At 44.0% G+C, this 24743-nt stretch overlaps 1 protein-coding gene across 1 annotated transcript; it reads right to left on the reverse strand.

The window, feature by feature from the left end:
- Positions 1–1485: 1485 nt before the first annotated feature.
- Positions 1486–6778, reverse strand: FABP1 (fatty acid binding protein 1). The gene is made up of 4 exons (XM_032243635.1): positions 6610–6778; positions 4673–4845; positions 2970–3062; positions 1486–1600 (listed from the first exon to the last, which is right to left on the reverse strand). Exons 1-4 carry the CDS (start codon positions 6674–6676, stop codon positions 1550–1552), a joined length of 384 nt encoding a protein of 127 aa, XP_032099526.1. The 5' UTR covers positions 6677–6778; the 3' UTR covers positions 1486–1549.
- Between the last annotated feature and the right edge of the window lie 17965 nt (positions 6779–24743).

Below are 24743 nucleotides of genomic sequence, written 5' to 3' on the forward strand. Positions count from 1 at the left end.
TCAGTGCTGGTAGAGTTTTGTTGGAACATGGTCACACCATTTGGCTGTGGCTGCTTTTGCACTGCAATGGCAGAATTAAGTACTTGTGACAGAGACCAAATGGCCTGCAGAGGTGAGAAAATTTATTCTCTAGATCTTTACAGAAGAAGTTTGCTGACCCATGATATAGGGACTTGGATGCCAGGTTTAGGAGTGTGACTCCTGCGTGCTGCGCAGTGAGGCAGGAAGCATTATGATTGGTGGCTTGTTTAAGGAAGACGACACTGCTGTGGGCTGGAGATTTGCAGGTGAGAGCGGGGCAGGGAGGTGCTACAGGTGGTCTGGGAAACAATCCAAGTAACAAATAATAGTTTCAACTCTAGAGTGGAAAGAAAAGAGGGGGAATGTGAACAATTCATTCATTCATCAAGGCTTACTGCAGTCTGCACATAGTTCTGGGTGCCGAAAGGTCTTATGAAGGTAGAAATGGTAGCTCTGAGGGGTATGGATACTGTATTAGTTTGCTAGGATTGCCATTGTATCACAAACTGGGAGGCTTAAACAACAGAAACGTATTTTCTCACAATTCTGGAGGCCATTAACCGAAGATCAAGGTGACGGCAGGGCCATGCCCCCTCTGAAGGAGTTAGGGAAGGATCTGGTCCAGGACCCTCTCTCAGCTTCGGACAGTTCCTTGATTTGTGGCAGCATAGCTCGAGTCTTCATGTGGACACTCCCCATGCACGTCTCTGTGTCCAAATGTCCCACTTTTATAAGGACACCAGACATACTGGATTAGAGCCCATCCTACTCCAGTATGACATCGTAACTAATTATATTTGCAATGACCTTATTTCCAAATGAGGTCACATTCTGAGATACTGGGGGCTAGGACTTCAACATATAAATTTTGGGCGAATGCAATTCAACCCCTAACAAGTACCTAACAGTTTGGCATAAAGTAGTGTTGAGGGGACTCCTCTCCTTCCCCTACCCTCTGCCCCTGCCCATAGCATGGAGAGAACTTCCACTGAGCCTCCTCTGTCCCCTTCTGGCTCCTCTCACTAAGCCCCTTGCTCAGCCTCCCATAGGAGGAAAAGTTTATTTGGCGAGTCAGTGCCGACCTTTCTGCACCTGTCTGCTAGTGGGCTGTGCTTGTGGGTATAGCTCTCCTTTTCTGCCCAGTCTTCCTGCTCCCTGTCCCCACAGAGAGACACCCTCAAGGCCAGCCCACGGCACATCCTCTGGCTCCAGCTCCTTGCCTGTGTGTCTGACGGGGAAAGGGCATTCCAGTGCCTTCCTGCAGACCTAGCCACACCTGGCTGTCCTGGCAGGGACACGTAAGTGGGCAGCGTGGATTTTGTGTTCAGGGAATTACTCTTTGGACCTGACCTGGGAGTGTGGATCATGTGGATTATCAACATTTATTAAAGAAAATATGGTTAGGAGAATGTGGTGACCAATAGCACCATTAATGAAAAGCCATAGGGAAGAAAAGACATTTTATTTAAAAAAGTTCACTTTATTACGTTAATTTTACGCACTAAAACAATATGAAATGCAGACTTGTTTAAATTCTCTTGCTGATTCTCTTGAAGACAATGTTGCCCAATGTCATGGTCTGAAAGCCAGAAAAGAAATTATGAAATGTTCATCCGATGTTGCATTGTAAAAAAAAAAAAAATAAGCTTAAAAAATAGCACCAGATATGTTGGCATATGAAACAATTCAAAAATCCGTCTGGTTTTCTGTAGGGCAGGAGGAAGGGTTGGCAATTTTTTCCAAAATCCTATGCCAAGTCTTTTTCACTTCTCCTCCCCACCTGGAAAGTCCTCCTGCCTTTTACTAAATTCCTTTCTACATCGACAGCTGTTACAGCAAGACCATCCAAACCAGCCCAATCCAATTTCTCAAAGTTTCATGGAGTACCTACTATACACAAAATACATGTTGAGCACCAAGGATATATGTACATGGACACAATGAGGCACACAGCCTGGAAGGCAGTGGGTAGTACCTAATTGTCCTCCTAGAGCTGTGAAGCTTATAAAAACAGTGGATGCATCAGGTTTGTTTTTTAAGGATGTTCCCTCCGCCCCTGCCAATTCTCTTGAATAATTCTTCTGGAATGCCACAGCATGTCATCAGGGTGAAAAGGAGCCCCTTAGCTTCAGCAGCAATGCAATGGTTGCTGCTTGATGGGTTCAAGCCCTGGGTCTATCATTTATTAGCTGATGACTTGGACAGGTCAACCTGTCTATTGAATCCCTCATCCAGCCTCCCACAAGGAGACAGGAGGATTAGGTGAGATGGAGTCTATCAAAGGGTATTGGCCAGACTCACTACAGGACAGCTCATCTCCTGCTCCCTTGCTCTCCTGAGAATGTGCTGGGGGGGAGCTGGAGACTACAGATTAGGTGGGTGATGCTTACACCCTATGTAGTTTAAGAATTTTTCCATTTGAACAGAGTGATGACAGCTCCCTGAGGCAGGGTTCTGTTGTTTGTGACTCCCTAAAGCATATATTGGGGGCAAAGAAGAATCAGGGAGACATACCTGCAGGAGAAACACTGTACTGTTCACCCTCAAATAGGGGATAGGACGTAGTTGGCAGCCAGGCATGAAGGCTGACTGAATAACTGGACTGTGCCAGGCCTGTAAGCTGCCATAATATCGCCATGAATGGGATCCTTTTTATAAATGCTAAATGGACAAAGGCATTTATGAAGCACCCTGGACATGCAGGGCAGGTGGAAGCCTCTGTGGCTGGTTGGTTAGTGCTGAGCAGAATGAATTAGTGACAATGTGTGTAAACTGCCTGGGACATTATGGATCTGCAGTAAGCTATAGCAGATACTGACCACAGGAAAGAAGTTTGGGGGTTGGAGGGTGGAGAGGTGGGGTTAGGGTTTGTGAACTGCTCCCCATCCTTCACCTTTCCTCTCCCCTCAAGCACTGGGAGCCACACACTCAGAGCACCGTCAACTTACACTGGTGATTATGTCGCCGTTGAGTTCAGTCTCAGACTTGATGTTTTTGAAAGTTGTCACCAGTTTATTGTCACCTTCCATCTGAACCACTGCCTGCAGGAAACAGAGAGGTAGCCTGTGATGAAGAGGTGGTGGGGGGCAAGAGCCTTGCTAATGAAGTTGGTTCTTCTGCACAGGTCTCAGCTCATATCAACCAAAATGCTCTGGTTCCTATGCTCCTGAGCTTCCAGTTCTCTGGCTCTAAAGAGAAGCGAGGGCATTTAAGAACTAAATAAAATGTCAGGACTTCTTTTGTCTTATGGCATGTAATCTAGAAATGACCATGGAACACCTAAGTGGCCCCAAATACCAATGCTAAAATCAAATCAAGTAAAATCTCAATTCTCCCAAGCTAATGGAGGGAGGTAGTGGCAAAATTCAAAATATTGACCAGTAGAGAATACATATTTTCCTTTGGTATGTATTCTTCTTCTTTCCTTTTTTTTTTAAATTGAGGTGGGGTCTTGCTATGTTTCCCAGGCTGGTCTTAAAATCCTGGGCTCAAGCAGTCCTCCCACTTCGGCCTCCCAGAGTGCTGGGATTGCAGGCATGAGCCACCATGCCCAACCAGGTATGTATTATTCTTTCCAGAATGTTAATCTTTTCTATTGTGGCCTCTTTCCAAGCCCTTATACATTCTGGAAGAGATGACAGGAACCCAGCAGGGGGCAGAAGACCCTGGACAACATTAAACATTTTGCCTCCAAAAAGAAAATTTGGAAAAGGCCCCTGGTTAAATCCCTTGACCATGAACACATCAAGACAATTTTCCTTCTAAAATCATCCTGACTTGTAATGTTCTAATTGGAGAGGCAGAAATAAAGAGTGACCAGAAGAGACAAAAAGATGAACATGCCCAGCCCAATGCACAGAGCTGTCTGCAGGACGGGGGGTGGGGGTGGGGGGAGTGGGGGGAGAAGAGGGGTGCAAGGGCATGGAGTGTTTCAGAGGGAGGAGGAGACAGTCACTCCCATTGCTGGGATCCCCCTGCCACTGTCTGCCAATCACTCACACAGCCCACACCCAGCTCTCATTGCACACCTTGAGTTGTGCCCAGCAGAAGTGATGCTGCCCTGCCCACTGCCTTCAGTCTAGGGGCGTTGACTGTTCTTATTTTACAGATGTGGTGGCTGAAGCCAGGGACTTTGTGACCACCCCTGAAGGCTGGGTCTGAGCACCTGCCTGGGACCCTGGTATTCTGGTGTTGCCAGCACCTCCTTCAGGAAGTCTCTCCCCATTGCCACCAGCTCTAGGTTCAGTGAAGGCCAGTTGACTTTGGGTTCAGTTAAGGGTTTTTCACAAACTCCCACTTGCCCCCCTCCTGGGCCCTGCTTAGAGGACTGTTAGTGCCAGGAGCACTGAGCCTGGGAGAACCTGAGACTTAGAATCCTGCTCTATGCCTGGCTCCCCCATATCCTCCATGTGGGAGAACTCAGACTTTGGGGACTGGAACACCCCGCAGACAGTCCCTGGGAAGTGGAGAGCAGCTTCCCTATGAGATTCTTCCCTAAGAACTGTCTTTTTCTCTCTGCCTCTCCCACATGGGAGGTGGGTTCAGAGATGGGGTATCTGTGGGTGGAATTGTGAGGTTTCAGCCTTGAGGAAGGAGGCCCCAGGGCCAGGTTCCAGGGAAAGTTCTGACAGCAGAAGGGATGCTCTCCTACCTTGACCTTCTCCCCTGTCATTGTCTCCAGCTCACATTCCTCTCCCAGGGTGAACTCGTTGCTGATCACTTTGGACCCAGTGGTGATGGTGAGCTTGAAGTGCTTCCCGTTCTGCACGATTTCTGACACCCCCTTGATATCCTTCCCCTTCTGGATGAGCTCGTCTGGCAGACCTGGTGGAAACCATCTGAGGTTTAGAGACGGGCAGAGGTGGGAGTTTCATGACCGTGGTAGGTAGAGGAGAGAAATGTTATGGCATGGAGGGGCAGAGAAGGGCACCGGTTTCCCCAAGGGGCCACAGAAACTCACTGGGGGCTTGTGAGCAGCATGGGCTGTGGCCTCAGGAAGGAAGGGACAGTGGCCTAGTCTGGCCTGCTGCTATCTTGCCAGTCAGTTTATAAAAAGGACACTCTTGTGATGATGAGCATTTTTTCATATGTTTGTTGGCTGCATAAATGTCTTCTTTTGAGAAGTGTGGACGCAGCAAACCACCATGGCATGTGTATACCTATGTAACAATCTTGCACGATCTGCACATGTACCCCAGAACTTAAAGTATTAAAAAAAAAAAAAAAGAACATTCTTCTGGCCCAAAGAACTGTTCCTCTTGTAAGTACCCTGGTTCTCGTTCACTCTCCTTCCTCATTCCCTCCTCCTTTGATGACTTTGCTCTTGGAGTATGAGCATTTCATTGCTGATACCCAGGGTGACCAGAGAGTCGATCTTCCAAGCTAGGTCCCTCCTGAGAGTGACAGGGGAACTGCCGATAATTGTGACAGGTCAACACACACAAAGCAGTACTGTGCCAGGCAAGCCTGTGTCCACCTCTGCATTCAAGACTCTGGAGGAAGATGTACCAGAAATCCCTTGCCCTGGCATAGAGCTTTACAAATTTCAGAATTTGTCTACACTGTTACATAAATTGAGGTTCACAAAAATTACGTGAGTGGACAGTGAATATGGAGAGTCCTGTTGCATGAGTGAGAGATTCGACACACAGAGGTGTCATGACTTGCCTGCAGAAGATCCAAGCTCTCTGGCAACGCTGAAGGTCCTCCTCTCCCTGCCCCTGCAGTCTTCGGCACTCTTCTCATTCTTGGCACCCTCCCTTGCCATACAGAGGGACCCCTTTGCCTGTAGGGGTCCCTCTGCCTGGAGCCCCTTGGGGCACACCTGCTCATCTTCCAAGGCTCAACCTGAGCCTTCTCTTTACCTCCACCGAGCCATCCCCCTATGCCCTCCGTGAGTCTCACTCTCCTGTACTTGACCCTGGGAGGCACAGGGGTTAAATCAAGGTCTCTGAGAACCAGTGCCTGCTTCTATTCCTAACTTAAACACTTCCTACTTGCATGACCTTGGTTGTGATTACTAAATGTTTCTAGGCTTCCATTGCCTCAACTGTAAGGTGGGAAGATAATGGTACCCAACTTAGTGTTTTGGTGAGGAATAAATGAGGTATTGCATATCCCATGGTCAGCACGGTCACTTGGCACAGTCAGCCAGCGCTCCATACACCTTAGGGAATGCCTTATTACCTTCATTTCTTCTCTTCTCCCTCTAAACCTTGGAAATGTAGCTCATGATCATGTCTCTCTGATATCTATCCAGCACAGTGTTCAGTGTGTGGTTGGCCTTGAATCACTGTTTGTTTGAAGAATGAATAACTGCAGGAATAGGATCATGCAATGAAGTGCCAACGACATGGCCATCAATCCAGACCACACCCTAGTTCAGTGCTCTTTCCACTTCCTTATGGGGTGGGCTTGTGCAGTGAGGACTCGCTGCAAATAACTCCAGAAGTCAGTAAAATGCCCCCCTAGTTTCAGTATATAGCCTGAATCTCTCCCCCCATCTCAACATCCAGACCCTGAGTAGCCACTGCTGGTGGGGCCAGACCCTCATTGCTGCACAGCTTTGCCGTTCAGTTCAGCACTCACCAATTGCCTTCATGAAGGGTTCAAAGTTTTCCTGGCTTTGCAGTTGGTACTTGCCGGTGAAGTTCATGGTGGCGATAGAGCTCCCTCTCCACGACTGATCTGCAGCTCTGCCGAACAGACTGTCCACTGTGGGCTATTTTATAGGGGGCTCCCTTCCCTTCGAATAGCAGCCAGAGGTCAGCGGCTGTCAATTCCTTTATGGCCAGGTTCAAACATTAACTCCTGAGAGCAATGGTCAATGATAAAGAACAGGATGGGCACAGCAGAGGTTTGTTGTAATTCAGCAAACATTAATGAATATCAGTCAAGCACGAAGCCCTATGGCCCTGCAGCCTTTTAGTGACTCTCCACTTCCCATGAAATGTGTGTGTATATGCATGTATATGTGTATGTATGCACACGTGTGTATATATATATGCATGCATACATACATGTGTTCATGTGTTTGTACATTTGTGTTTATAGATATGTATTATATACATAAAGATGTATGAATGTGCATATATGTAATGCATATGTGTATACGCATTATGTATATATGTGTTTATATATGTCTATACACATACACACACATGTGTGCGTGTGTGTGTACACACAGAAAAATACCAAAGAATTCCTTTGAACTCAAAACCTCACTTTATTTACATAACCTTATGATGTCTTCTCATCCCAATTATTATATAAACTTAATTTTTAGAGTTGTCATCAGCTGCTAGTGCTATTTTGTATTCTGGGAATTCCTCCTGGATAACTCTAGGCTCCCCTGCAGTCCTGTTTGAGGTGTTAAAGCAGTCCATGCTAAATGGCAGGTGTAAAACATTGGAACCAGCTGTGCGGAATTGAGATGTATTTTATTAGGCTGAGACAAGGCAGGAGAAAGTGGCACCTGCTGACTTGCTCCAGCCCATCTGAGAAGACAGGACAAGGGATCTAGGGTTATGTGTAGGGAACTAGTCTTGTGGAGCCCCCGACCAGCACTGGACTTGGGGAGACAGCCCAGCAGGGCCTCTAGCGGCCTTGGGATACGCTACTTTGTTGTGAAACACAGAGAGACGTGGTGCCCAATGGCTGCACATGCCCCACTTCCTGCCTCTGAGGCAGCTCTTGACAAGCACGTCCCCCTCCCCACCGCACCAGATTCTCTCCTTTCTTTGTCTGGACTTTGGTTTCAACCTTTTCACCTGCAGCCTCCAGTCTTCGTCCTCTGGACCTCCTCTACTCTGTGGTTAGACAGATCGTCCTGAAGCATAGGCTGAGTCAGGCCACTGCTCCAGGCATGAGCCTTGGTGGTTCCCATCACTTCAGAGGCCACAGGTCCTGGATGGCCTGGTGTCATGTGTCGGGTCATGACGGCCACCCCCAAAACACTCCCATTTCCCTATCATGAGTTCTAATTTTTGGCTTGGAAAATAACTCCCACTGCCCACACTTCTAGCAGGGCTGCCAGTCCTCAAAAGGCAGCTCCAGTCTGCCTTTCCATTCTTCTTTCCTTCCTTCTCTCCAGGCCACAGTTCCAGCCACAGGGCCTAGTGGACATATCAGGGGTGTCCATGCTGTTCTCTCTGCCCTCTGTGGTCTACAGCATTTGGACACGTTGACCCAGCAAATCACTTCAGAAGTTCTCTTCTCCATCCACAGTCCCAGTGCCAGGGTCCTTCTACCACATCCCTGACAGGTGGTGTTAAGGCACACCCTGCCACGGGGAGGTCCCCGCCTTTGCAGCGATGTGAGCAGAGAGCACTCACTAATGGAATGTCCCGCCATGCAGATTGTCCTGCCATGCACCAGCAGACCTTTCCCTCCAGCACAGAGGGGTGCTCTGGCCCTCTCTGCTTGGCCCTCTTCTGACAGTGTCTAGGACACAAGGTGCCTCCCAGGCCACGAATTGGGGCTATCCCTGCAGGAAGTGAAGCGGGCTTGCATGATGAGAACTTACGGCGTTTTATAATTACCACGACTGCCTGAGTAGCGGGTGGGAAGGGGCAAGGTGGTTCAAAGAAGGCTGGGCACACCCACAGCCCCTCTCTCATCTTGCTCTGAGCTTTGATTGTGCATCTTTTAACATGTCTCATTGTACTGAAGGGGCCCATATTAGACTCTGGTCTCCAGGTGGGATGCTGATTTTTCATTTTTGTATATGTAAGGGAGCAAAAAATCCATTATCTTAAAAACTGGCATGAGAATTCCTCGTGTGTGTGTGTGTGTGTGTGTGTGTGTGTGTGTGTCTGTGTGTGTCTGTGTGTCTAAATGACTGGATTAGCTGCCTGGGAGACAGAGTGTGTGAGACCCCAGACCTCAGACCCGTGTGTTAGTGAGAACCAAGCTGGTGAAGAGAAGGGCAGCTCCCTCTGCAGGAGACCAGAAGAGGCCGGGTGTGGCTTTCTCTCCCTTTCCCAGACTGCAGAGAGAAGAGAGAGGAATGTGGCAGGCAGGCAGGAGAGGGGCCACAAAGAGGGCGTGGGGTGATGGGTCACTGAGATACCCCCAGTGACCACAAAGCAAGAAAAGCTCCAGGATGACATTGGATTTGAAGCTGCTCGTTTGCTATAATGAATCCCCATCTTTCTTTAATTCCCACCTCAACTATTTCAAAAGCTTCAGTAAAATATAGTGCCTGGATCAATACGTGAGCAAGTTGAACATGATCAGGGCTGAGCTTTATTTCTGGCTGATGTGATGGGGCTGAGGTGGCACATGCAGAAGCAGTACTGGGAAGCAGAGTGTCCAGGGGCTGCATTCCCCACAGGGTTTCCCAGGTCCCTGGAAATCCTAGGGAGGGCTTTGGAGGAATTCAAGCTCATTTTATTTAGATCCCAGATGGCATCTGGTTTACATGTGACACCTAAAGCCTGGGCCAGTAGCTGACATATGTCTGTCTAATGACCTTGCGAAGGTTCAGCCTAGGGCTGAATTCAGGTCCATACCTGAGACCCTATTCACCACCTACCTAAAGAACTCTTCCAGCATTTGTCTAGGAAGGAATACGTAAATGCTTGCTTAGCTGAGAAGTTTAGGAGCTTTGCAGCCTAAAATCAATGAAATAATCACTGAGGAAAATGACCGTGATAGAGTCACTACCATGCCCAACTCCCATCCCACGCACCAGTTGCTTAGTTTGGGAGAACCTGCTGAAGTGCCCATGTTCTCTCATGCCCCCAGCTGCCTGCCTGACATCCTACTCACATAAAGGGATATCTGGCCTATAAATTCCATATGCAGGCCCTCTCCCCTTGATTGCAAATGTCAAGTATCATGCCCCATACTGCTGCTTTCTGGGGTCTACGGAGGGGAGCGGGAAGGAGTGTCATTCGAGCTTCTCCATAGAGCAAGTCAGCACCATCGCCTGAGGCCTCAGGAGAAGTATAAAACAGGTGCACTTTTCCTGGTGTCTGAGGAAGAGCAGGACCCATGAGCTGTCTCCTTGGGGACCCCTCTGCCTGGCCTGCACTCCCTGCCTACCCTGTCCAGACTCAGAACAGCATTGGGAATGCAACTGACTCGGAGGCTGGTCAAGGGCCTGGCACAGCCAGTGAAGCCTTGACAGTTTCCCTGGCAGATGGGCAGCCTGACAAGTATATTGAGCTGACCCACACTGGGCCAGGACTCCCTCTTTCACCCAGATCTGAGATATGGCCATTCTTAGGCAGCCCCTGATGATTTCCTTTTGTCTTTTTTTTTTTTGGTGAATCTTGAGGGCACAAAGATTAGTAGCCATTTCAAAAATTAGTACTCATGAGTTTTCCATAAAATTAGGAGAGGGTAATGACATCTTCCACCCACTAGCTGAGCAAACACAAGAAGAGATAAGCTTAACTGCAATGACAAAGTTCAAGTGGCTTTCAAGAAAAAAAAAAGTCTTCCATTCTGTGGACACAGCTTAGGAGTGTTTAAAGACTCTGGCCCTGCTCACTCCACACCAGACATCTCCTGTTCCCACACCCCTACTCAGATGGGCAGCATATTGGTGTGGGAAGGGAGGGGAGTCACCTCTTGGTAGCCAGGATATGACAGGCATTCATTTTAGAACAAGCGCCTTGGATCTCAGAGCCTGCAGTGTCAGTCTGCCCATCTCCTGGGTGTTTTGAACACAGGAGGTGGCCCAAGAAGCCCATACTTCTGCTACAGGCAGGGCTGTGGAGGGAAAGGACTTGGGTTTGAGCCCAGCTCTTCTTTATACCTGATGTGGAGCCTTGCTGAGCCTCTACTTGACTATCTGTTAAATGGTCATAACATGTTTTTGCCTTGTGAAATAATCATGTAAACTAATCACAACTATAATGAGATTCTATTTCACACCAGTCAGAAAGGCTACTATTAAAAGTCAAAAAATAGTAAATGCTGGCAAGCTTGCAGAGAAAAGGAATACTTACAGACCACTGGTGAGAGTGTGAATTAATTCAGCCATTGTGGAAAGCAGTGTGGGGATTCCTCAAAGAACTTAAATCAGAATTACCATTTGACCCAGCCATCCCACTACTGGGTGTATACCCAGAGGAACATAAATTGTCCTACCAAAAGGACACATGCATGAGTATGCTCACTGCAACACTAGTCACAATAGCAAAGACACAGAATCAACCTAACGCCCAGCAATGATAGACTGCATAAAGAAAGTATGGTATACATACATGATGGAATACTATGCAGCCATAAAAAAGAATGAGATCATGTCCTTTGCAGCAACATGGATGGAGCTGGAGGCCATTATTCTAGGCAAATGAACAGAGGAACAGAAAATTAAATAGTGTTTGTTTTCACTTATAAGTGGGCGCTAAACATTGAGAACACGTGGATACTAGTAGAGGAGCAACAGACACTGGGGCGTAATTGAGGGTGGGGGGGAGGAGGGAGAGGGTCAGAAAAAATACCTATTTGGTCCTATGGTTACTACTTGGGTGATGAAATTATCTGTACACCAAACCCATTACACACATTTTACCTATACAATAAACCTGCACATGTACCCCTGAATCTAAAATGAAAGTTAAAAAAATTTTTAAAAACTTTAAGTGGTTATTGTAAAAATAAAAAAATGTTTAAAAGAATTATGTAAACTGTCAAGCCTTTCAGAAATGCAACACTCATTATCACAGGGGATTGGAGCACTTTGCATTTGCATCTGTCAGATGTCCCAGAGGTATGACCAGTGAGGACCAGTTTTTCAATCTCCTGGCTTGGGGACAAGCTTCCTTCCCATCTCCCTGGGCCAGTGGGTAGCACCTCCATTCCCCGGTTTCCTGATGGTGCAGCTGTGTCTTGTGCAGTGCCGGGGCCTCATCTCCTGCTCCAGATGGCAACAGAACCCAAGCGCCTAGCCATTTGAGTCCTTTTCAATTCTGGCAACCACCTCAGGTACCCCAGACTCAGCTCACTGCTTACTGCTCTGACTTTTAACTCCTTCTGTGTTCCTGGCATCTGGGGTTTTCCTTTTTTCTTGTGACTTCAGCTGAAAAATTATTATGCTTCAACTTGGACACTCAAGAATTTGCTGTGGGAAGAATTTGAGTCAGCTTCATCAGCCATGTCATTGGTCCTGGAAGTCCTGTGTTTTTACCATGTGCTTTTTTCAATCTTTTTGGTAGAATTTCAGGATGTACATACTTCAACAAAAAACTATTTAAGGATATATATAAAAGACTTATTTTATATATACCGATTTTGTCTTTTCAATCATGGTAAGTTCCTTAAAGAATTCCCCTGTAACAACTGTACAATATTTAGAATGAGACCTGCTCTATAATGAATCATTCAATATCCTTAGCATTTTTGGATGCTTACCTGCTAGAAAAACCCATGGGGAGGAGCAAAAATAAAAATATGCTAAACAAAAATTGTGGGTGGTGGCTTGCACTATCAAAGGAATCTTACTACACAGAAAAGTGTGTTGAATGAACAATCTTTTCCTTTACATGATAACTTGTTAGGGATGTCCTTGTTGTATGATATGAGACCTTCCCATAATTTACCTTAGGAACCCCACTAAGCTCTTCTTTACGTGGTAGAGGGGGAGAGCCCGTGGATGGTGTGGCAGGCAGTGGCGATTATGTGTCGGCTGATGTAATCAAGACAGAATCCAAAACTTACCTGCAAGGCTGGTTCATTAGGTTCCTATTTTGGCTGTAAAAGCTAATACTGTTTATTTGTCCCATGTCCCTTGTCCCCGACGGTCGAATGTTTGCCCAGCTGGTGGTTTAATGTCAGCCTCACACTTTAAAAAGAAATATCTCCCAAGCAATCCTGGACCCACTTATCACTCCCACCCTGTAACCTTTCTCCTCTGCTTTACAGCCATGGGTAATCAACCCTTCAGAGCCACGGTGGCACTGCCCTGGCCTCCTTCAAAACTCAGAGCCTTGGTTCCTCTCCAGGAAGCCCTCCTGAGGTCTCTGCCTTCTCTGCACTCCTAGACCAACATCACCAAAGCAATTTCTATTCTACTCTAATACAGTAATCATGATAACAGCTTTCATTAATTGAACAATCAGTGCTTTCTCTGTATTATCACATTGAATTCTCAAAATAATACTGTAAGATAAGCAATATGCTCCCATTTTTCAGATGAGAAAACTAAGGTATAAAGAGGTCAGTAACTGCTTCCATGTGCCCAAATAAGAAGTTGCCAAGTAGAAACACAAATCCAGCCTGCTGGCCTCCAAAACTTGTGCTTTTGACTTTTATTATTTCTATATATTATAATTTTTAAAGATAAAGCTTGGGCACCCTTCTAAAAATTCTTCTAAACTTAGCACTACACTTTCCATGGAGTATATGCCTAGAAAATGTCAACAGGACAATAGCCTAGGCACCACTGACCTCTCGAGTCATTCATTGATGGGTTACTCTTGGTTCAGAAATGTCTTATTATTCCAGAACAAAGAGCCTGACGGTTCATGTGCATGAAGACAGATCTCATGAAATCAAAGATCCTAAGGTGGCTGCTAGATTCTTGTGTTTATCAGAGGTATGGTGTAAAGCATATATACTGAATCCCAATTCTTTAAAGCAAGGATTTACAGTTCTTCCAATACTGGATTTACTGGAATACTCCATCTGGGCCAAGTTGTAAATATATACCTGTGTTTTATCATAATCACAAGCATCATCCTGTTCCCTCCCCTTGGGTTTCCTTCTTCAACTTCAGATCTTGCTGAAGCCACAAGACATCAGATGACCTATCCACTGCTTAATTATTCACTCAACAAGCATCCTCTGACCTATTATGTGAGATTTGTGCTGGGCTAACATTTTGAATCTATGAAAAACTTGCTATCTAGTAGGAAACACAAAGGGAGTTAAAGCTGCCTTTTAAATAGGATGAAGTTTGAATAAAACTTCAAAATCTAGAGAAGGTTTGAATTAAGAGAAAGAATAAATTTTCTGGTCAGGGAGGAAGTCAGCTTTCATGAAGAGAGAGCAAAGCATGTAAAAGCATAAAAAATGCTGCAGAAGCAAGGCACTTGATTAGAGCAAGATGGAGAGGGGCATGGGAAAGTCTGAATAGGGAGATGGATGTGGGAGCTGCAGAGGGGACCACACCAGGTTGTGAGAGGGAGGGGAACTGGACCATGCTTTCCCACAGTGGGCATAGTGTCAGTGCTTAGATGGTTTTAGATGGTACATGGATGAATATTTTCAATATGAATAATTAAGCATTTAGTCTAATGTGTATTAGAAAAATATAGACCAACTTGTGATCTTATGATAATTGAGAGAAAAATAGTGCATAAAATAGTACAAGAGCATATCAGTCAGAGTCCAATATGGAAGACAGACATTAACCTAGGCATTTCAAACTAGGGAATTTAATACATGAGATTGGTTACCAAGAGTGGAAACAGATGGAAGAGCAGAGGAAAAAGGGATTTGAAGCTGCTAATGCCGGGGCTGGAACCCAGGTGTCTACAGCTGCTTCTACAGCATCAGAGGTTGCTGGTGCCTTCAGTTTTGTATTCAGTAAAGTGGCGCCACCTCTACCAGGGTTTGAACCATGGAAAACCTGCTTCCTCTGCTCAGGCTGCTGGGATCTAGACCTACTGCATGGCTGCAGCCACAACAGCAACCACTAGAATTTCCAGCAAAGCTACAGAAGGAAGAGTGTCTCTTACTTCTGACTTCTAATTCCCACTGAGCAGGTGATTGGCATATTCTAGTCCTAACAGAGACACAGCTAGCAAAGAAGTCTGGAAAACATAGCGTGTAGACACCATGCTCCCCAAATACAGAACAGAGTGATGAAGTGAGGGTAAGTAGCTGAGACACGCAGGCAAACAACTGGCACAGGACATACAAAGATACGAGAAACCTAAAATAGCTGATATGCTAGTGACAAAATTTTGGATTTGCTGTAGTAGGTAATGAAAAGTCAGCAAAAGTTCTTAAGCAGAAGAGTGAAATGGTCAGATCTGTGATTTTTGAAGATTACTTCCGAGGCAGCAGGAAATATGGGATGGAGGGGAGATCTAGAGGTAGAGAAATGGGTTAGGAAACTCTTACAAAAGTTCTGGCAAGAGAGGATGAGGACCTGAATTTGGGAATAGGCAGGAGGGCATGAATTGGAGAGAGATTCTGTAATTGCAACAGAGAGCATTTGGGGGTCCATCATAGGTGGGTATGAGGGAAGGGGAGAAGCTGAAGATGCCCCTGGAAGCCCAGCTTGGGTGACCATGAGGATGTTAATGGCACGAACTGAGAAGAGCAATGGAGGGAGAAAGTCATCCCTGCCCCTCCTCTTGCTCCCTTCTCCTAGTGGGAAGCATTTTTCTTCACTCTGAACTGTCCTGCTCTAGACCACTGGGCCTCTTATTTTTTAGACCACTGTATCTTACAACCTCACCTAGGCTATGCCTTTCTTTCCTCTGGACGGTAAGGTGGTCGGTGGCAGGGAACAGGGGTTCATTTTGTCTCCTCTACTGGTCTTTCCTGGTCCCTGGCACAGACAGGCTCAATACATGTTTGGTGAATGAAGCAATGGCTGTAATATTGGGACATACTTCTTATGTGATTAATTTTTTTAAATGAGGCAGTCTTTGCTATGTGAGAAATATTCAGTCCATTCTCTCCCTCTTCCTGAGAAGGATAAGTGCTGGCTCCCACCTGTGGAGATGAGAAAAGTCGCTGCCCAGTCTCCTTCCAGACCTGGACTACGGCCGCTGTCTCACTAGGACTCAAAGCCACACTGCTGAAGAGTCACCACATTCCTCCAGCAGGTTCTTGGGTGTTACAGCCACACACACAGCTACCACTTGCTGGATGCTCACTGCTATTAGGCACACTATATGAACTTTCCCATCTACAGTACATTATAATCCATTTTAGAGATGAGCATTCTGGGCACAGAGAAGTATGGGAACTTAGTCAAGGTCGTTCAGGGCAGAAACAGAGGAGCCAGGATTCAAACTCACAGAGTCCAGCTCCAGAGCCTGGGCCCTTCCCCAACAGTCACACTGATGCAAGATGAGAAGTCAGAATCAATTCGATTTCCCAGGTGGATTATGATCCACAGGGAGCCACACTCACCAAACTCTTAGGAAACTTGTATGGAGACCAGGGCAGACGGATCCATTCATGTCAAAGCTGCTCCAATCTTCTTCTCTTTATTAGTACTGGACCTAGGAGTGATCCCACTTAGAAGAAACCATTGTAAATCCTTCAACAGGATGCTTCCCATAAATGTGCCAAACATTTGGGACTGCCTCACATAAATGGTACCTCGCCAAATGCTCTGTATAGTTTTTGATCTGCCAAGGTCTCAGAGTGGAAGGTTTCATAACTGAGCTTTCCTGCAGCATGGCCAACAGGTACAGAGGTACTGCAGGCTGCATTTGTTCTGAGGTTGATGGGAAAATCTTGAGGTTCCCTGAATTATTGTCTCACCTTTTGTGCCTCAAACTCTGGTTGAACTGTTAAATTTAAAATATTAGAAAAGAAGTAAAGTTTTCACAAAGCACAAAAAACAAATTTTCTACTGCTTATTTTCAGTCTACTGATCCATTACTAGTAGGATTTCAACTTTTAGGAAATACTAATCATAATATTAAGTCAAGAGTACAATGATAAAATTGGACATGGAGGTTTTGGGTTTGTAATGACATTTCTTTTTCTAGTTTCATCTGTTTATTACTTGTGTAAGTTTCTCAAGGGCAGGGACTGTTTTTATTTGTGTCTCTGGAGCTTAGCAAAGTTACTGAGATTAGAAGGCACTCAGGATGTCCTTATTGAATGCCTGAGTGCATGGATAAGAATAAAACAAATGTCTCCAGTTTCATCTATAAGTGCTTCTTAGCAGGATGTTTGATTACACACAGAAACAAGTGCCTTGCACAGAGTGAAGGTGAGAGAATAATTAGAGGTCTATGAGATAGAGCCAGGACTCTATTTAACAGTATTCTTATAAGCGTCTCATAGAAACTCTAAAGCCCACTGCCCTAGATGGGAAGCGGCCCCAGGGAAATTGCCTGGGAAGTACAGGATTGCATGATGCAGGCAGATCTCACCAAACGGACATTGTCCATTGAGAACAGGAGTGAGACAGATCACCCTATCTGCTGAGAGGTGTGTGTATGTGGGCCGTGTTAAATCACAGGTTCAACTTTGACCCCAAATTCCTCTTTGACCAAAGCTTTTGACAATTAGGTTAAATTTCAACTAATAGTATTTGACTAAACTGCTCTCTTATAATTTACAGGACTGGAGACTGTCAGCCTTTTTTGGATGTCTTTGCTGAAAGTAGCTCTGATGGGAATAGTTTTTTAATGTCACAGCAAAGTGAAACCCTAGTGTTTTGGGAAAGGGCAGGATTAGCCATGATAAGTGGGATTTAAACCTTTATTTACAAAGATATGTGGGCCAAATGGGACCATCCACGGGTTTCAAACCATTCACTTGATTCCTTTTCCAAATAAGCCAAAGTGGACCAACTCCTGACCCTGGTTTTTGCTGATATTTTTGATTAATGTCAGTTGGAAGACTGATTCAAAGAGACTTCAAATTCGCGAAGACCATAATAAAAAGATGACCCTTATCCTACGTAGCGTGGCTCACCATGATTTGCTCACTTCCAACTACCTATTTGGCAGACACGGTGTATACACTGAGTTCCATTTCACCAGAAAGAAAACTGCGACTCAGAAGATATGGAAACTGTCTTGCCTGAGGCCACACAGCCAGGAAACAGCAGAGAAGGCAGGTCTTCTGAGAGTAATCCCGAACTGTCTCCACTACATTGAAGATGCCTCCCTTTCATATCTTTATCCTAAATGCAAGGCAACTACTGACCTAGGAATGTTTCTGCACATACCTATTAATGCAGCAGACACTTTGGTTGCTTCCTAACATCCAACCCTACCCATCTTCCTTACTAACAAAACCTAATCTTTTTCATATACCAGCAGTGTATGAGAGCTCTAATTTTTCCACGTTTGCCAACTGTTATAATTGCATCTTTAGTATAGCCATTCTAGTGAGTGTAAAGTGGCACTGCATTGTAGTTTTGATTTATATCTCTCCCATGACTAACGGTCTTGAGCGTTTATTGGCCAATTATATATCTCCTTTGAGGAAAAGTCTATTGAAATTTTTTTGCCCATTTTAAACTTAGGTTGCCTTTTAGTTGTTGAGCTGCATGAGATTGTTATATATTCTAGGCACAAGTTCCTTATCAGATGTATAATTTGCAAAGATTCCCTCTTACTTTGTGAGTTGTAATGGTGTCCTTTGAAGCAAGAAAAAAAAAAAGCTTTTAATTGGGATTAAATTTAATTCATCATTTTTCTTTTATTACTTATGCTTTTGGTGTTGTATCTAGAAACCACTGCCTAAATCTATAGACCATAAGCTTTTATTTTATTTTATTTTATTTTATTTTGGGACGGAGTTTCGCTCGTTACCCAGGCTGGAGTGCAATGGCGCGATCTCGGCTCACCACAACCTCCGCCTCCTGGGTTCAGGCAATTCTCCTGCCTCAGCCTCCTGAGTAGCTGGGATTACAGGCACGCACCACCATGCCCAGGTAATGTTTTGTATTTTTAGTAGAGACGGGGTTTCACCGTGTTGACCAGGATGGTCTCGATCTCTTGACCTCGTGATCCACCCGCCTCGGCCTCCCAAAGTGCTGGGATTACAGGCTTGAGCCACCGCGCCCGGCCGACCATAAGCTTTTAAAGTGCTCGTTGATAACAGGTTGAAATCTGTCATCTTGTTATTTGTTTACTATTTGTCCCATTTAATGTATTCTTTATTTCTTTTCTCTGTCTTCTTTTGGTTTATTATATATAAAATCTTCATTATTTTTGTGATTGCTTTAGGGTTTAGAGTACACATCTTAACTTATCACATGCTATCTTTAAGTGGTATTATGTCATTTCAGGTATAGTAGAAGAACCTTACAGTGGTTTTTAAAATTAATTAATTAATTAATTAATTGAGACCAAGTCTCACTCTTGTTGCCCAGGCTGGAGTGCAATGGCACAATCTCAGCTCACTGCAGCCTCCACCTCCTGGGTACAAGTGATTCTCCTGCCTTAGTCCCTGAGTAGCTGGAATTACAGGCATCTACCACCATGCCCACTAATTTTTGTGTTTTTAGTGGAGACAGGGCTTCACCATCGTGGCCAGGCTGATTTCGAACTCCTGACCTCAGGTGATCCACCTGCCTTGGCCTCCCAAAGTGTTGGGATTACAGGAGTGAGCCACTTTGCCCAGCCCTTACAGTAGCAGACTTTAATTTCTTCCCCCTAGACCTTTGTGCTACTGTTATCATACATCTTACCTTTACGTATGTTATAAACTCCAGACTACATTGTTATTATTTAGGTTTAAATGGTTGATTATGTTTTAAAGAGATTTAAATACTAAAGTTTCATCACAGTTACCATTTCCTTTGCTATTCATTCCTTTGTGTGGATCCAGACTTCCATTTGGTATCATTTCCTTTCTTCCTATAAGACTTTTATATTTCTTGTAGTATGGCCCTGGTGGTTTTAAATTTTTTCAGCTTGTTTGTCTGAAACAGTCTTTATTTTGCCTTCATTTCTGAAAGTTATTTCTACTGATACAGAATTCTAGGTTGACAGAGTTTTTTTTTTTTTAATTCACTGCTTTAAAGATGTTTCTTCACTCTGTGCTTGTGTTGTTTTCAAATGAGAAGTTTGCTATAATTTTTATCTTTTTTTTTTAATTTTTATCTTTATTATTCTAGGTAATATGCCTTTTCTTTTGGTTGTGTTAAATATTTTTCTCTTTATCATTGGTTTTGAACAATATGATTATGATGAGCTGTGGCATAGTTTTTTCATGTTTCTTGTGCTTGGGATTTGTTGAGCTTCTTGAATCTACATGTTAACAGTTTTTGTTATTATTTCTTCAAATATTTTCCCCATACCTCCTTCTCTCTCCTCTCCTTTGAGGACTCCAATCAGACTTCTATTAGGCTACTGGAAGTCTTTTAGCTCACTGCCTCACAGCTTAGTAGAGAAGGCATAAAAGCAAGTTGGCTCTTCCAAGTGCAAGGTATCATATGCTAAACAAGATAAATGTCCAAGGGGCTATCGGCACAGAGATAAAGGGCAAATGACTTGCCTGAAGGAAAGCTGGTAGGATAAGTCAGAGAAAACTTCACAGAGGCAGCTCTATTTATTTTTAAAATTCTATTTGTTTCTGTGTTTTTGTGTAGGATTTATTGCTGTGTTCTCAAGTTCACTAATCTTTTCTTTTATAATATCTAAGTTTTTTTTTTTTTCCTTGAGACAGGTTTTGCTCTGTCACCAGACTGCAGTGCAGTGGTGCTATCATAGCTCACTGCAGCCTTGAATTCCTGGGCTCCAGTGATCCTCCCACCTCAGCCTCTTGAGTAGCTTAGACTACAGGCATGTGCCACCACATCTGGCCAATTTTTAAATTTTTTATAAAGATGGGGTCTTGTGATGTTGCCTAGGCTGGTTTCGAACTCCTGGCTTCAAGCAATTCTCCTGCCTTGGCCTCCCAAAGTGCTGGAATTACAGGCATGAGCTACCATGCTTGGCTGCTACATTCTTTTAATCCCATCCAGTGTATTTTTCATCTCAGACATTCAGACATTGTAGTTTTCATCTCTAAACATTCAATGTGCTTTTGTCTGTTTGGTTTTTAGATCTTTTCTACCTTTACTTAACATGGTAAACATATAGAATACAAGAATAATAACTGATTCAATATCTTTTTTTCTAATTTTAGCATCTTTATAAATTCTGAGGAGGTAGAATTGATTGGATTTTCTACTTTTTATGGCTATTTTTTCCTGTTTCTTTGCATGCTTGGTAATTTTTTATTGGATGCCATATGTTGTAAATTTTACTGTATTGAGTGGAGGATAGTTTTGTATTCCTGTAAATATTCTGGGTCTTTTACTCTGATATGCAGCTTAGTTATTTTGAAGTACTCTAATCTTTTTAAGTCTTGCTTTTAAGATTTGATAGGCAAGACTGAAACAGTGATCTGGCTAGGGCTAATCCTTCACCTAGTACTAAGACAAGATTTTTCAGCACAATGTATTCAATGAGCATAAATCATGAGGTTTTTCATTTGTGCAGGTAGAAACAGGCACTCTTCCTGGCCCTATGTGAGTACTAGATACTGTTACCTTCTAATCCTTTTGGTTGGTTCTTTCCTTAGCCTTGGATAATTTCCTTGCTGATCAGTTGTCTGGGGACTGCTTGAAGATCTGCAGATCTCTGGAGTTCTTACCTGTGCAGCTGTCTCCTCTCCAGTATTCTTTTATGTAAACTCTGGCTGACTTGGTCTTCCTGAACTCTCAGTTCTGTCTCTTCAACTCAAGGAATTCACCACAGTCTGCCTGGGTTTTGCCTAACTGTGCCATAGCTTAGAAACTCTCTCAAAGCAGTAAGTTGGGGAAGATTCTAATAATTTATTTCCAGTTTCTTAGAGATCAGTTTCCTTCATTGTATGATGTTGTCTAGTGTCTTGGAAACTATTATTGTTTGTTTTTTGGTTGTTTCATGCAGAATGATTGGCCAGAAACAGGAGTTAACTTTTTTTTGATAATCATATTATCTTCAAGTAATGATAATCTCAGCTCTTTCCTTCCAATCCTTCATTTTGTTTTCTTGCCTTTTAGTCTTGACTAAGACTACCAGAACTGTGATAACAATAATGGTAATAGTGAATTATCTTGTTTTATTCTAAAGTTTCCTTGCATTTTCAACTATGGTGGTTGGTGTTGGTTTTAGCCAATCAATTTCACTTGCTTCCTTATGTTTCATTTGAGTCCAAGGGATCTCCTTAGTGCAAATGTATGCCAAGCATTGTACTTTAGGTGCTGGGTGTAGAAAGAGGCAGGTGATAGAGTCTTTGAGGGAGGGAGATCAGAGTTTAATAGAGAAGGCAGAAAATCAAGTTAGCTTTTTCAAATGCAGTGTGTTAGATGCTAATCAAGAGATATGTCCAGGCTATTATAGGCACAGAGAGAAAGGGCATATGACTTGCCTGAAAGAAAGAGGGTGGGAGAAGTCAGGGAGGACACCACAGAAATGGTGATACTTAGGCCTGATATTGAAGGATGAACAGGAGTTCAACAGTCTGACCAAAGGGGAATGGCACTACGGCAGAAGGAAAAGCATATACCAAGCAGAGAGGTGTGAAAGCAAACAGTCAATGTGACTAGAGAAGTGAGTGCTTGAGGAAATAAGAGGAATAAAGTCAGGTCTTGATGGTTTTCGAATAATTTTTAACTTTTATTCTGGAGCGTACCTCCTTTCTGAGTTGATCTGTGAATCATCTCTATTTAAATATAGGGCATATAACTCTGGAACATATATTGCTTATTCTTATTGCCTTATGGTTTTTTTTGTGTCAGCCAAATGAAGTGATAAAAAACGTCTAGCAGAATAAAAAGACCTGGGCAGGGTGCAGTTAAGAGGGGCATTTTAGCAATCCTGCTTTATAGCCCAGTGTCTTCAGTTTTTATAATTCATAAATCAATAACATTTTCAAAAGAATTTTGGTTACAAAAATGTTAAAATATGAAAATAATAATTACTATAGATGATCACATCATAACACAAATAACAAAAAAGGCAAGAAAAGCATAATCTGAGCCCAGTTGGCAACCTGATTCTGATTTGTTCTGTAACCCAGTCATGATGCAATAGTTGGGTTTTCAGTTTGGCAGTGAGAAGAGAGAACAGCAGGCTGATGACAAAAATTAATATCTTTGGCAGGTAAGTCTTCTTATGTGTGCCTTATAGTCAAACCAGGTCCTCCCCACTTCTCTACTCCCATGTAGATGGCCTCCCAGTCTAGGCTGGGGAGAATGGTGAACAGAGGTCAGGAGCCTGGTGCCAGCATGTATGTCCCAATGGGGTGGCTCACAGCTTTAGTGGCCCTGAGCCTACTTTTCCTATCGAAAAACTTGGCCCTGTGATCATTGACTATCTGGGCATGAGCCATATATCATATTAATCTTATTTAGATTGGGAAGCAGTAGTCTAATCAATGGCTCCTTTGATTAGACCTGGACAGTATGAAGTCAACACTTGATCCCAGAGGCTTCCAGTGACCCTAGATAATGGGCACAGCTGTACCATGGCTCCCCTCTGGGTGAAAGGTCTCGTCAGTCTTGACAAAGCTGGCTAAGGACTTTGAACCTATGACTACACAGATTGCCTCACCCCTTCCCAGCAAATATGAACTCTCCTAGCTCAGTTTTTCATTTATGTGTCCATAGATGGAATGAGAAATTAGCACCATAGCCATTAGTAAAATTATTTCTATAAGAAATTTTGTACTTCTCTAGAAAGGCCATTTATTCTAGGATCTGAAGGAGAAGAGTAGAGCTCAGGTCACTTCCTTAGGCTGATCCGTTTATCTTTCTTGATAGTCAGTTTCTGATTAATGCAACTCTTTTGAGATATTCTGCTTTTTTATTGCGCTGGATGTCCTTGATCACTCAGCACGCCCAGGAGGTTTAGCTACCATTATCTTGGTGAAGGTGGGGGAGATTTGTGTCTTGTTTGTATCTGCCAAGTTAGTGACCAGCTCTTCATCCCTGTAAAAGGCAAAAGGAGGTACTGATTCGATGTATGTCAGGAGACCACCCACAGGCTGGGATTCTAAACCTGCTGTCTAAAGTGAGTTCCGTCCTCTCCCCAGCCAGCCTGCCCACAGCATCCAGGATCCAGATCATCCATGAATGTCAAAGTTGACAGATCTTTGAGGACATTTATTCCAAGAAATTATAACTAGGAGTCTTTAGGAACCTAGAGAGCCCAGAAACACCTGAATTAAGTGCAAAATTTCAGATTACATTTTTCGGATAAGGCTTTCAATAGATTCGCAAACTGAAGCTTCCCCAAAGTTCAAGAATCCTTGACTTAATGCAATCCCTTGTTAACTAATGAGCAAATAGAGAAGTAAAGTGATCTGCACAAGTCACACAGCTAGGAAGAAGTGGAGCTGGAAGAGAAGTTGGGGTCTGCTACATTCCACTCTCTACTCCCAGTTGGAATCTAGAGCAGAATTCCCCAAAGTGGTCCACTCAGCTCTTGTATCAAGTTAAACATTCAGATGTCTGCATCTATCACAGAACTACTGAGTCAGAGTGTCTCAGGACAGGGCCTAGGTGTTTAGCAAGCTCCCCTAGTGTTTTGGGGACACACTAAAGTTTGGCAATCCAGGACCCTTCCCCAAATTAAAAAAACACACGAAAAAGATAAAATAATGAGATGGCTGTAACCAGCTGCAACTCTTTTAGCTACTTTTCTGGTGCTTTTCTTCACATTTCTAAATGACATGTTTTTATAAGCTTTCTTTCCTCCTCTTCTCCATTTTCCTTTTAGCTTGAGATATTATCACCTGATTTGTTATCAGAGACATTAAGGATCATGAGACTGATTTGGTGGTTTTCAGGTGCCCACCTTGGCACACCCCAATTATCTCTATTTTCAGGGAATGCTCCAGAAGCACAACTGACTTGCCCCACTTCACCCAGCAGATTCAATCTCTGCTTATCTGGGAAGGCACTGGAGAGCTGGTCTATGACCCATGTTCCTAGCTGCCTTCCACAGCTTCCTTGAGCCCACAGCAAACTTAGTAATCATTAATAAACCTCAATAGAAACATGCAGGTAAGGGAGGGGATCTTTG

This window comes from Sapajus apella, unplaced genomic scaffold, assembly GCF_009761245.1.
Source record: "Sapajus apella isolate SASKATOON/1434 unplaced genomic scaffold, GSC_monkey_1.0 scaffold52, whole genome shotgun sequence".
Lineage (NCBI taxonomy): Eukaryota > Metazoa > Chordata > Mammalia > Primates > Cebidae > Sapajus > Sapajus apella.

What these genes read in the sequence shown, in the direction of transcription:
- FABP1 (XM_032243635.1), bottom strand. Translation starts at nt 6,676, where the DNA reads ATGAACTTCACCGGCAAGTACCAACTGCAAAGCCAGGAAAACTTTGAA. An exon ending in ACCCTTCATGAAGGCAATTG is followed by an intron (nt 4,846 to 6,609) that starts GTGAGTGCTGAA and finishes GGTTTCCACCAG; the next exon opens with GTCTGCCAGACGAGCTCATC. An exon ending in TGACAGGGGAGAAGGTCAAG is followed by an intron (nt 3,063 to 4,672) that starts GTAGGAGAGCAT and finishes TGTTTCCTGCAG; the next exon opens with GCAGTGGTTCAGATGGAAGG.